General features: G+C 45.0%; 4 protein-coding genes across 8 annotated transcripts; 2 read left to right on the top strand and 2 right to left on the bottom strand.

Moving 5' to 3' along the window:
- Positions 1–331: 331 nt before the first annotated feature.
- LOC6546032 (transmembrane protein 134) lies at positions 332–3429 on the bottom strand. 2 transcript variants are annotated; one of them, XM_001971181.3, is made up of 2 exons: positions 2927–3429; positions 332–1685 (listed from the first exon to the last, which is right to left on the bottom strand). In XM_001971181.3, exons 1-2 carry the CDS (start codon positions 3085–3087, stop codon positions 1334–1336), a joined length of 513 nt encoding a protein of 170 aa, XP_001971217.1. In that variant the 5' UTR covers positions 3088–3429; the 3' UTR covers positions 332–1333. The 2 variants fall into 2 exon arrangements, with proteins under 2 accessions (XP_001971217.1, XP_026833747.1); XM_026977946.1 differs by lacking the exon at positions 2927–3429 and adding an exon at positions 2569–2612.
- Positions 3430–3593: 164 nt separating this feature from the next.
- Positions 3594–5912, top strand: LOC6546031 (HBS1-like protein). Its single transcript, XM_026977945.1, has one exon. It carries the CDS (start codon positions 3779–3781, stop codon positions 5780–5782), a length of 2004 nt encoding a protein of 667 aa, XP_026833746.1. The 5' UTR covers positions 3594–3778; the 3' UTR covers positions 5783–5912.
- Positions 5913–6399: 487 nt separating this feature from the next.
- LOC6546030 (ras-related protein Rap1) lies at positions 6400–9218 on the top strand. Of its 2 annotated transcripts, none has more exons than XM_001971179.3 (2): positions 6400–6642; positions 7017–9218. In XM_001971179.3, exon 2 carries the CDS (start codon positions 7474–7476, stop codon positions 8026–8028), a length of 555 nt encoding a protein of 184 aa, XP_001971215.1. In that variant the 5' UTR covers positions 6400–6642; positions 7017–7473; the 3' UTR covers positions 8029–9218. The 2 variants fall into 2 exon arrangements, with proteins under 2 accessions (XP_001971215.1, XP_026832399.1); XM_026976598.1 differs by lacking the exon at positions 6400–6642 and adding an exon at positions 6797–6814.
- A 364-nt stretch (positions 9219–9582) lies between these two features.
- On the bottom strand, positions 9583–11451 carry LOC6546029 (CUE domain-containing protein 1). 3 transcript variants are annotated; one of them, XM_001971178.3, is made up of 2 exons: positions 11217–11451; positions 9583–11155 (listed from the first exon to the last, which is right to left on the bottom strand). In XM_001971178.3, the coding sequence occupies exons 1-2, from the start codon at positions 11373–11375 to the stop codon at positions 10436–10438; spliced, it is 879 nt and encodes a 292-aa protein (XP_001971214.1). In that variant the 5' UTR covers positions 11376–11451; the 3' UTR covers positions 9583–10435. The 3 variants fall into 3 exon arrangements, with proteins under 3 accessions (XP_001971214.1, XP_015013638.1, XP_015013639.1); XM_015158152.2 differs by having other exon boundaries at positions 9583–11110; XM_015158153.2 differs by having other exon boundaries at positions 9583–11107.
- Positions 11452–12994: the final 1543 nt, after the last annotated feature.

Below are 12994 nucleotides of genomic sequence, written 5' to 3'. Positions count from 1 at the left end.
AAAAGAAAGATAAAATTTATCGCTCATTTTTAGCTGCGTTAGCAAAAGAAATCAATTCCCAGAAGAGTGCTAAAAAGTAAAGAGAAAAGAAGAAGCAATTAAACACGTCCAAAAAACAAAAAACGGTTGATAAAATATAATCATATCTATAAATGCCGCGGCATTAAGTATACTCCCAAATAATAGGAACGAACTAAAATGTTCAAAAATAATATTTTTAATTCAAATAAAAACCAACATTTAATGGGAAAATACATACAAAAGTCACAAAATTACATCTAGAAATGAGGTTTCGTGTAAATTTCGAAAAAAAAGAGTCCTGTATTAGCCATAAATTGTGTAATTTAAGTAAATTTATTGTATCTTTTCGATTGTTTGCTTTCTTGTTATGTTTCTGCGTGTAATATTAACTTTCGTTTAATACAACCATATTCAGCATTTCTTAAAAAGAAATTATACGACATTAACAACTAAGCGGCTGATGAGGTGTGTGTGATTAGTTGTCAGAAATGTGGGTGAGTGTGAGATGTAATTTCATTAGAGGACGGGGTTAAAGGTCAGCGGAAAAGAGACGCGTCATCACTATAGCTATAAAAGAACGTATTGCAATATCGGCGCATCGTCTTACATCACTAATAGCTTGGTATTATCATGGTTGCTCGAGGAATCCTCGCTGCATTTGATTAGGTTTTAACATAATCATAATCATAATTCGACGTTGACTAAAGTCTAGATCTAGTTCTTTAAGGCGCATCCCTGGACAGACGCTCACTAATCATATACATAGATTCGTGGGTGTACGGTTGTTAATCTTTTTAGTTTCTTGAGTGTAGGTTTTGAAAATCGTAAAACATTTTCGCACGCCTTCCAGCGTTTTTGGTGCAATTAAATTTCAATAAATTACAATTATATATAGTATACGTTATAACTCTAGCGCTTCCTCAACATGTTAGCATCATATACAAAGTCTTTCGTTTGTTTTTTCTCTTTTGTTTAAATAAATTTCGAGTGTACGTATGAATGTTTTGCTTTTCTTTTGGGTTTGGTTTGGAGGGGCATACAAAACACTTTACCGAGTACATAATAGAAAATATTGTAAAATATATAATCTATATATTGCTAGAATTCGGTTCGGGTTTTCGGGAGGGATCTTTGTCTAATCGAAATTTTTGCCGCTAAACACAAAAAGTACGTTACACAAACCGAGCCTGGGGTTAAATACGATTACAATGTAGAAAATACATGTATAAACAAACACAGATTTATATTTATAGATGGGGCTTCTCCCACTCTCCGTCCGTGGATCAACCAGCTCAACTGCCCGGATGTCCGCTTATGTGAACAGCGGCAGGTGATAGAAGTCGAACCCTCGATATCCTTTGGCTGCCAGCCAGATGTACACGACGTGATAGGCCCCGGGTATGAAGCAGATGAGTCCGGCCACGAAGAACACGACTCCCTGCGACGTGTTCTGCGGATCCGCGATGGCGAAGGTGCCCATCACAAAGAGGCCCGTGCCCACGACCAGGAGCGTGAAGGCGGCCAGCACTGTGCGCCAGTTCTCACGCACCTTGGGATGCCGCCAGCAGTATGTGTTGGTCTCCTCCGTGGGCAGGTTGCCGTACTCCTGGATGAGCGAGTCACTGTCCCGAGAGGTTGTGTCCTCGGCATACTTGTTGTAGCCCCTGGAGAGACAGAAGTGGGGAAGCGGTTGAAAGAAGGTGCGTTTAATAGCCTTGGGTGCTGTATAATTAAAGCCGGTTTTGAACGCCGATTTGTTGACCCATTTACTTCAAGACTCGCTTAACTTGGGGAAAAGGGTTTCTGCAAAACTCTGTTTTCTTGGTATAAATATCCTCAAATACCCTAAGTTATAGCCTAAGCCCTCATAAGCACATTTATCTATGAAATAAAACCATTAAAGTAAAAAAGAGAAACAGCCAAAGTCCCTGAGTTTGAGAGAAGATAAAGCATAATCAGATATAATAAACACACAATTTAAATACATTGAACAGCATTTTTCAAGAGGCTTTTAAGATTATCTTACGATTGCCTACAGAACACCGTGATTACTTGGCTTCTTTTAAAACAGGTTTTGTGGTTTATCGCGGTTTGATGATGATTTTGTTAGATTTGGTCATATCTAGCTAAGATAAAAGCCCAAATGCCTGACAACACTTTTACTTGAGCTGTATCCGAGGCTCAGGCGCCAAATAGGCCTTTCAACTTTGTAAAATATGGACTTTAAGACACTTATCAACCCACTTGAGGGGTTATCGCGGGGTTGGATTGCCGCCAAAGGCGAGGCGCAATCAGTTTCGCGTTTACCACTCGTTTATATTGGCAAGAGAAGCCCGACAAGTGCAAACGGCGATGAGCTGGTGGCTGGTTTCGGCTTGCTGGGCTGGCCAACTGGTTCCAGCTGACCGCAGGCGAAGGCCACCCCCTCCTCCTCTTGATCCCCGCGAGAAACAGCGGAGACCCTTCTGACGAAACTTATGCGCAATGATTTTAACAATTGAATGCCAAATTAGGCTGGACGTCTGCATTTATAATCTCCATAATTACACGTCGTTTCTGTAGTTGCGACACGCCATGCATGGCTAATGGGATGGTAAGAAGGCATGGTATCCATCACGCACGCGCCGCTCGGCTAACTTATTCAGGTGCTTCCGGCGGGAATAAGGAAGTGGGCAGCTCACAGAACACCAGATGACCAGCTGGCCAAACGTACAAGTGTACGACGATGTAGATATAGTATAAACACAACAATAACCGGAATCACAGTCACAATGAGAATGGAAATGGGAATGGAACTCCTTGTTTGGCACACAGCGGCGGCGGGGGAAAATGGTGCCAATAATCGCTGCCCACGCAGGCAGATCAAAGACCTGTTTTCACCAGAGAACGAGCCTAGCCCACTCACTTGGGATCCTGAATCCGAATGGAGACGTCTTCGGTGGAGCGACCTTGCTTGCCTCTCATAGGCGTGGATATCACGGTGGAGCCATAGACGCGTATCGCCTCGTCGGTCTCCTCCTCGAAGGCGTCGTGAATGGAAAAGCCCCTGGCCCCGTTGTTGTACATGTTTCCTTGGATTGGACTGGATTCTGCTTTTTCTCTGCCCGTTGTTTAATAATAAACGAGTGCGCTGGAGATTCGGATACGGTCTGCCAACGTTGGCTCCCAGCACAGCGGAAATCGGGGGAAATGCGGCTCCGACTTAGTGCTGCCCCGCCTGCATTTTCGCGCACTCCGTATTCGCAATGTTTTGCACGCTTTTCTGCGCCCGTAACCGTTGAAAAACTGTTTTTCTTTTCACATTAAAACGCGACACAAAGCAAAAAATATTCAGACTCGCAGCAGTGTGACCGTTCCGCGGGGGTGGTTAAATATTGTGTGGGGGTGGCTGCTGGTCTGTTTGGTATATTTAGGCATACATCACTGTTCACACAAGGCCGCATCATGAACATTTAAACGATTTCACACTTCCAATAATTGTTCTTCCTTTTGAGCCTGCAACGTATTTGCAACCTGTGTTATTTAAAAAAAACTATTATTTTCACATGCCATTGGATTGATAAGTCAAGCAAATCAGAATAGTTTGATACTCACTTGTGAAAATACATACCTACCAGTAGTCGTCGACCATTAAAATACCTTAGTCGCCGCAAAATACCAAACTTCCGAAAAGGCAGCCACACCTGTACGAACCTCTAATATTTTTGATGAAATTCTGACCTTTCTCCGTAAATTGTGAAATACAGAGTCCTCCAAGATGTCGCGGCACAGGATAGTGCGCACCATGGACTACAACGATGAGTACGACGGGTACGACGACATCTACGGGCACTCCGTTGAGGACGAGCACTGCATCTCGCCCACGGATGCCCAGCAGTGGCTCTACGATCGTGCTCGTGGCCAGCAGAGCATCTCTGCGTTCATCAGCAAGAACAAGGACATCCAGGAGGAGGAGGCCGACGAGGAGGAGGACGCCGCCTTCGAGAAGGCGCGTCGTGACTCCGAGAGTTTCCAGATGCCACAGCTGGACGAGATCGAGCAGGCCAAGCTGAGCTCCTGCGTGGATGAGGTGCGCAGTGTGGTGGGCGATGCCGTCTCGGAGCGCCGCATTGTGGAAACCTCCATGAAATTCGACTACGACATGCAAAAGATCCTAGACGAAATCCTCAATGAAGAGACCAAGAAGTCTGCTAAGCCGTCTGTGAATAGGATGAAAGCGCCAGCTGCTCCTGTGCTGCCTAAAACCGTCAGCAAAACGGTGGCTACGCCGCCACCCAAGATCAGCCTTAAGGAGCCGCGCCGAGGTTTCGAAATACCCTCGCCCAAGGTGCCCTCATCGCCTGTGGTCTCGGGCAGGAACACACCCGTTGACATCAGCGGCGACGACATCTCCCGCAGCTCGGCGACCCTTTTCAAGGTCTCCAAGGAGCAGGCCGTGCGCAACGCCCGCCAGCTGTACGAGAAAGAACGAGCCGACCAGAAAAGCCACATCCACATGATCGTCATCGGGCACGTGGACGCCGGGAAGAGCACGCTGATGGGTCATCTATTGTACGACACCGGAAACGTTTCACAGCGCGTGATGCACAAGCACGAGCAGGAGTCCAAGAAGCTGGGCAAGCAGAGCTTCATGTACGCCTGGGTGCTGGACGAGACGGGCGAGGAGCGGACCCGCGGCATCACCATGGACGTGGGCCAGTCGCGTATCGAGACCAAGACCAAGATCGTCACACTGCTGGATGCTCCGGGACACAAGGACTTCATTCCGAACATGATATCCGGTGCCACACAAGCGGATGTAGCCCTTCTGGTGGTGGATGCTACGAGGGGAGAGTTTGAATCCGGCTTTGAGCTAGGCGGACAGACAAGAGAGCACGCCATCCTAGTGCGATCCCTGGGGGTTAATCAACTAGGCGTGGTGATCAACAAGCTGGACACCGTTGGCTGGTCACAGGAGCGATTCACAGAGATTGTGACAAAGCTAAAGTCTTTCCTCAAGCTGGCTGGCTTTAAGGAGTCCGATGTGAGTTTTACGCCCTGCTCCGGACTTACCGGCGAGAATCTCACCAAGAAAGCCCAGGAACCCGCCTTGACCAGCTGGTACAGTGGACCACACTTGCTGGATGTCATAGAGAACTTCAAGGTCCCCGAAAGAGCCATCGACAGACCGCTGCGGATGTCCGTGTCGGACATTTACAAGGGCACTGGCTCCGGATTCTGCATTTCGGGGCGAGTGGAGACCGGAGTGCTGTGCCTGAACGACAAGGTGCTCGTGGGCGCCAGCCGGGAGCAGGCTCAAGTAAAATCCCTCACCATGAACGAATTCCCGCAGACTAGCGTTTTCGCCGGCGATCAGGTCTCCGTAACCCTGCCCGCCTTAGACATCAACAACGTCACCGTTGGCTGCATCATCAGCGATCCACAGACACCCATTCCGGTGACAACGCGATTCCAGGCCCGCATCATCGTGTTCAACGTCAAGGTGCCCATAACCATGGGCTTCCCCGTGCTGCTGCACCACCAATCCCTAATAGAGCCCGCCGTGGTCTGCAAGCTGACGGCATCGATTCACAAGAGCACCGGCGAGGTGGTCAAGAAGAAGCCGCGTTGCCTGGGTAACAACTCCTGTGCCCTGGTGGAACTGGAAACCAGCAGACCCATCTGCATCGAGCGGTATGCGGACTTCAAAGAGCTGGGACGCGTGATGCTGCGGGTGGCGGGCGTCACCATTGCCGCTGGGATGGTCACCAAAATCCGCTAGGTCAACGGCCGCGCTAAATTTTGTACGAAATTTTAGTTAGATATTAACTTTTGTTGTTTTGCTAAATATACACACATAGTTTATATAAATTGATTAAATCAAAAAGACGCTGAAGCAGTGGAATTGACACGGAAGATTTAAGTCTGTTCATTTAAAGAAGGAAACTATTCTGAAGTTGAATGACAATTGGTTCTCTTAAACTTATTTCATTAAGTTGCATGCATATTAGTGCATTTTCATGGAATTAATCACTTATAATTGTAATTTTTTTAATCAGAGTTGTTTACTTGTAATAAATTATATGATTCAAATATGTATATAGAAAAGGGGAATAATGCGGATGACTAAATCATAATCAGCAATTCATGAGAAATCAAATATTTGAATTTTGGTTGTCGAACTATCAGCAACACAGGTTATATTCGTTTTAAAGATGCTATAACAATTAAAATGTAATGGTAGAATACAATTTCAAAATGAAATCGTTTTAACGAGCTTTAAATTTAAAAAAAATGCAAATTTAGTATTTCCTACATTTTTTTGTCCAATACTGAGGAAAATGAAATATATTTTTAAAGACTAAATTTGTATAATTTGAAATGGTTTTAAGTGTCATCTCTAAGCCATCGCGATAGTTTGGGTACATCGGCTTGCAAGTGCCGATAGTGCCATCGATGCTTTGACAGCCCTAGTCTGTGAGTGTTCGCTGTTCGCTGAGGGCGAATATAAAAGAAATAAAAAAAATAAAGAAATTAAGAGACAAAGTCGTGTTAAATAAAAAGTGCAGCGATTCGCGAGCGGCGACAGGTGAAGCGGTCCCCAAAGAGCAAGCAGTTAGCGGCAGCGAGTGAAAAGCACAGGTAAAACTCCGCCCAGAGTTGCCCTGCCGCCCGACATGCGGGTGCATTTGCGTGGTGCAGTGGGCATTCGGCTGGCCGATGTACGCACATGGGTCATTAGTGTGCAATTTAAGTGCATTTAAGTGAGAGAGCCCAGTGAAATGAAAGGGAATCTCCGGCTTGAGACGTTGCAGTAGGTTGCTGTGTTCGGTGCGGCCGCTTGGCAACCCTGAAAATGAATCATTAGAGCGAGAACGAGAACGAGAGAGTTGCTAAGAAGAAAAGAGGGAGTGCAGTCAGTTCTCAGCATACCAAAAACGCAAACCAAAAAGCCTCGCAGCGAATTTAGCGTTAATTGTGTCTAAAAACCGCCTTTCTTCTTACTCCCCCCACAGTGTGCCCTCGGTAGTAGTGACGGCGGTCTCGAGGAACAGCCAAATCAGGATATTTCCGCTCAAAAAAGCAACAATTGAACGCACGCAACTCGGCGGAAGGAGCGAGCGAGAGAGACAGAGAGAGGGAGCACAAACACCAGCACACATTCACACACGCCAACACACACACACATACACACACACACGCAGTCACTTACACGGCACAAAGGTTATCAACAGCAAAAGCAACAACAACAAACAAATTACTTTAAATATAAAACATATATTAACTAAAAAGCAACTAAAAACAACTGCAACCGACAAGCAATCGCCGAACAACGCCTAAAAACTAGTGATTTTCGAGGGAGAGCCACCTAGAAAGTAAACCCACCTACCTGGCCTACCTGCATTTTGGGTCTCTTCCCTAGAATTTAGCACAAAACAACAGATATACAAAGGATACAGCACAGCAGCCAATATGCGTGAGTACAAAATCGTGGTCCTCGGAAGCGGCGGCGTGGGCAAATCCGCGCTGACGGTCCAGTTTGTCCAGTGCATCTTCGTGGAGAAGTACGATCCCACCATCGAGGACAGCTACAGGAAGCAGGTGGAGGTGGACGGACAGCAGTGCATGCTGGAGATCCTGGACACGGCGGGCACGGAGCAGTTTACGGCCATGCGGGATCTGTACATGAAGAACGGCCAAGGATTCGTGCTGGTCTACTCGATCACGGCGCAATCGACGTTCAACGATCTGCAGGACCTGCGAGAGCAGATACTCCGGGTGAAGGACACGGACGATGTGCCCATGGTGCTCGTGGGCAACAAGTGCGACCTCGAGGAGGAGCGCGTCGTCGGCAAGGAGCTGGGCAAGAACCTGGCCACCCAGTTCAACTGCGCCTTCATGGAGACCTCAGCCAAAGCCAAAGTGAATGTGAACGATATTTTCTACGACCTGGTCCGGCAGATCAACAAGAAGTCGCCCGAGAAGAAACAGAAGAAGCCGAAAAAGTCCCTATGTGTTCTGCTATAAGACTTCCAAAAACCAACAAAACTAAAAAACAAAAAAATATAACAGAGGAGGAGAGGAGAGGATGTAGGGGAGGAGAGAGGAGCAAAAGTATAAGCGTAAAGTAAAGAATTTTCAATTTTTTTTCGTTCTCGTTTCGTTTTGGATCCGAAGGCAATTGTCGAAAATTGAAATAACCAATCTACTATATACAAACAAAACTTAAACTGACAAATGTTTTTAACTGTTTCAAGTTTTTGTAATTATTACCATTTACTACTATTATGATTGTACTATTTTTCGCTGATTAACCATTAATGCATATGGGGAATTATTATATATATATATCTACATATTTAAATATATTTGTCGTTCGTTTTTGAGCCGTTTTTTAAATTATGCAACACGTGAAACATTCGTAAACTAAAACATTCGTATTTATTGATTCTTTTCGATTGTACTCTACACATCTACAACTACTTATACACGAAAAACCCCAACCAACAAGAAGTATATCTTTAAATAGAACCGAAAACCACATTCAAACACAAATCAAATTAAGCTAAACTAAATTGTACGCCTAAAAGATAACAAATTCCATGAGAGAAATGAGCAAATAAATCGAGAAAGGAAATGAAACATGAATAAGGAACATATTTTATAAAAATATTGTATGCAAATGATGTCAAAATGTTGCAAACAACCAGAAGTAACGAGCCCCCTTAGAAATTAGTTTAAAACAAATTTACAAGTAATTGTTTACCACGATCAATTGCATCCAATCTGAAAACCCCACACACCCACACACACACATACCAGCCACATCCCACACACACACATTCGCAGCCACACACTCACACCACACACCGACACATTTCCGGCGCGCTCTCAGAGAGCGAAAAAGCTACGCGGAAGCGGAAATGGAGGCGCGCGGCTCCTGCGGCCGCGGCTCATTTCCGCTTCCTGGTAAGAAGAAGAACCAGAAGTGCAGAGAGCCACAAATTCTAGTATATTTAATACTTAAGAAATGGTTTAACATAAACTGTCGTGTCAATCCCAAAATGAAAAGAAACCTAAAAACGAAGTAATTTACAAATATTTCATAATAAACATTGCATAAACTTCGCGTACGAGTAGTAACCAATATGCCCTTAAATCAAAGTCTAAACACAGCCAACAACCAACATTAAAAATAAATAAAACCTAAGCCCAAGCGTATGTATTAAATATATGATAAAGATACAAATCATTTTTGAACATAATAAACAAACAAACCGTTACAATAACATAATGTAATAATGAGCGTGTGAAAAATGTAATTGAAAAACCATTTTTTCGAACTTGTTTCCCTACTGGTCGCGTTTTTGGGACCACACAGCGCTTCCGATCTCAGAATCCTAACAGTCCCGAATTCGCGACGCAGTAGGTCGACGGGCTCGAGCATCTTTTAATTATTAATAAATGTATTATGTTTATAAAAAATTAAAAAGGAAATGCAAAACAAAATAAAAATTAAATAAATTCATTTATGGAGCGTATGGTTGTATTTTTAGGAGAGACCTTTCAAAAGTCATTTGCCATGAATAACACAACACAGTTTTATTAAAGTTTGGAAATATCTGTATTTGATACTTGGAATAGTTATATAAGGTTGTTATTCAAATATTTATACATATACAATTACAATCAAATAGCTGATCTTTATAATTATAATATTTGGCTAGTTTATAGCACGCATATTAATCCACAGTAAGATCTGCGATAGGATCGGTTCGGAGTTAAGTTGGGGCGTAGGAGTAGTAAAACTGCATTGTATCCACAGCTGATATGGTATGCAAGTTCCGAGAGATTCGCGGGTTGGGATATACAATCATAATTCATGCTTTTCGCAGAAGCTGGCGACGCGCCGGTCAGCAGTTAAAATGTATAAGGTGAAGTTTAAGACTGAATTACGTGGTAGTTGCTATTACTGTACAATAAGTGGCTCGAGTTCCGCTTCATGACTAGGTTTTGGGCTAAGCAAAGTGCTCTACTGGGGGACTCGCCTTCGATTCGTGGTGTGATGCTTGTTAATTAACGCTTTTTATAATCAGTCGAACATGTGAGTGAGTGTGGCTCTCTAGCAATCGCGGCTCAAAAGGGGCCGCCTTAGTATCGATTACAAATAATGCATAAAACTTAACTACGCTAATTTGGCAACAACGAAAGGGTAAACAAAACGTATACAAACAAGGAATATATGGGGGATATTGCACGGTAGGGTAAAAATTGCACTTAAGGTTAAAACTAGGGTAATATCAACGCATCTTTGTGTTGAGATTGGGATAGGAGATTTCGTTCTTGCCTGGAGATTACTTGGGACTGGGGAGATTACTAGCGCACGTGATCGTCACGTTATGGCCGTTGAGATTAGATAACAGAACGATCCGCTTCACTTGCGCAGCTGCAGTTGACCCTGCTGCTGGCTGGCCTGGCTCGCTTGCTGCTGATCACGCTGGTGGTGGTGGTGATCCTCGTCGTCGCTGGGCTCCTCGCGCAGCGGCAAGGAGTCTATCTGCTTGGCCGTGGTCACCTTCTTGTTGCGCTGCCAGGTGAATACACGGGCCATCTGCAGGAACTTCTTGCGCGACATCTTGCCCATGTTCTTGAGCCGCTCCTGGAAGGGTGCGTCGTCCTCGCCCTTGGCCTTGCCGCTCTGCTCCTTCTCCAGGGCGTTCATGAAGTCCTGATTCCAGCGCAGCTGATTCATGAACTCCTCGTTCTGCAGCATCAGGGCGAACTGTTCGTCCGGCAGCTCGAAGTCCTGCTGCCCGGGAGCGGGCGTGATTCGCAGGAAGCCCGCAGGCAGGGGACCCAGGATGGGCGGATTCCAGCGTCGGCTGCGCTTGGTGGGCGTGTTGTTCTGGCTGCTTCCCTTGCTGTTGGCCGCTCCCAGCGGTCGCTGCTTGGGCGAGGCGCCCGTGTTCTGGTGGTTCGGCGAGGCACCGGCTGTCGGTAGCAGGGTACCGGGTGCTCCAGGTGCTCCGACTGCCCCCGCTCCGCCGCCGTCCGTGGTGTCCACCAGCTGCAGGTCTCTGTCCGAGTCGTTCAGGTTGATGAGGCTCTGCTGGGGCGAGACATTAGCATCCAGTTCATTGCGCAGTTTCTCGTTCTGCGTTCGTTAGTGGGTTAGTACAGCATAGACGTTAGTATACACAGGCACCTCCACTCACCTGGTTGTCAATCGACATGGCCAGCAAGGCGTCGATGGTCTGGTCCACGGCCCCCAGGTTCGCCCGCAGGATGGCCTCGATCACCTCGCGGTCGATGTCCGGGAACATCTTCTTGAAGTCGGTCATTGCCTGCGAAAATTCCAGCTGCAGCGTTGACATGATTATTCTTATTTTTATTTTCGCCCCCACAGTCCTATTGGCGGAGCAGTGTGACCAGAGCGAGTATTCTGGGGTTCTACCAAGAAACATGGGGTTCCCACTGGTCAGATTATAGTTGATAAAAATGACTTGGTCCTTAATAGATTGCTATAGAGGGATATTATATCTTACGAACCAGTCAAATAATGATGTGCCTTTAGTTCTTTCACTATAAACAAAATTGTATCGTAAATACGTTTAAATGATTCAAAACTCATACTCCCACAAATACGCATCCTAAAATAAGTGAGAAAAGTTTATTTCATAGTTATGTATCGATGCCCTTAAGTATTTTAAAACATCTTCCCAGCCAGTGCTGCAAATCGGTTAAGTCCAGCTTTGGCGGCAATTCAAACTGGTTTTAAGCGACCGTGTCAATTAAGTCCCATTAAGCGCATTGGTTATAGATGTTTAAAGAAGTTATCCATCAGATGCATCAGTGAAGTAGCCAGCGATGTGGCTCGATAAAAGTCACGTGATTTCCTCAACTCGAGTGCTGATAATTGGGCGGCACGTGTTTGTGGCTTTGTTCCGGCACGCAGTGTCAGTTCAACCGGTCGCGTTTTAATAAGTGTCAATTAGCACTGATATGGCTGCCATTTGATTTGCTATCAGCGCTGGGCGGTGTCCAAAGAGTCCGCTTATCAATATCAGTCGGACAAGTGATGAGCGAGACACCCCCGCCGGATTTGGGTTCGGAATAGAGGTGATGAAACCATAAATTTTAATTTAATCACAAAGTCTGCGGAAGAAGCGTGGGCCACCATCCGATATTCTCGGATCAGACAAGAGGTTTCTAGAGTTCGAATCATCCAATTATAGACTAGACGAAATTAATTGCTGCCTAATGGGACTTTGATTTTAAGACGCATTATACTTGGGGAAATGACTTGGGGGAGATTCTATATATGCAAAACATAATCTTTATAATACGTCGAATTTTTTAATTAACGATTTCTATGTCACGGCACCCCCAAATAATTTGGGTTTTTGTGTGACTTAATCCGGGGACGATGTTGCGTCATTTTTTTGGCTTTTTGGAAAGAAGATTTGCTGAGATACGCGGATGATTAGGTACTCATAATAGATAAGATCAGTGTAGTTATCTCTGCGATGGACATGTGTAAATTTCCATGCTATTTTGGTATGAACTCCGATTTTATTTTTAACTCCCTTGTATGCCCAACCGTTTTTGTGCCAGATTAAAAATCTTTTTTTAGATTTGTGAAAGGCACATCCTACAACGAGTTCTATTTACAAGTGCCCAATTAATCTTAATGTCTCATTAAAAATATTTTATTAAGATTTGTGACAAGTTCACCCTATAATGGGGTATATTTACAGGTACCTAAAATGGGTAAGGAACTCGAATCATGTGATGATTTCCGTTAAATGCCATGAGTTGGCATATGCCACTTGCGATCTCAGCATCCGCTGTTTCAAAACTGCAAATCGACATTGACCCAATTAACATCTGAAATATTCCAGCTAAGTCATGACGGGTTTAATGACCGACAGTAAAAGTAATGGTTCATGTGGGAACATTTTCCGAAGCTCACCCCAGTATTATCATCCCAATA

Source organism: Drosophila erecta, unplaced genomic scaffold (assembly GCF_003286155.1).
Source record: "Drosophila erecta strain 14021-0224.00,06,07 unplaced genomic scaffold, DereRS2 tig00000021-arrow-pilon, whole genome shotgun sequence".
NCBI lineage: Eukaryota > Metazoa > Arthropoda > Insecta > Diptera > Drosophilidae > Drosophila > Drosophila erecta.
The sequence above is the reverse complement of the archived record's forward strand: the minus strand, read 5'-3'. Positions and strand labels throughout refer to the sequence as shown.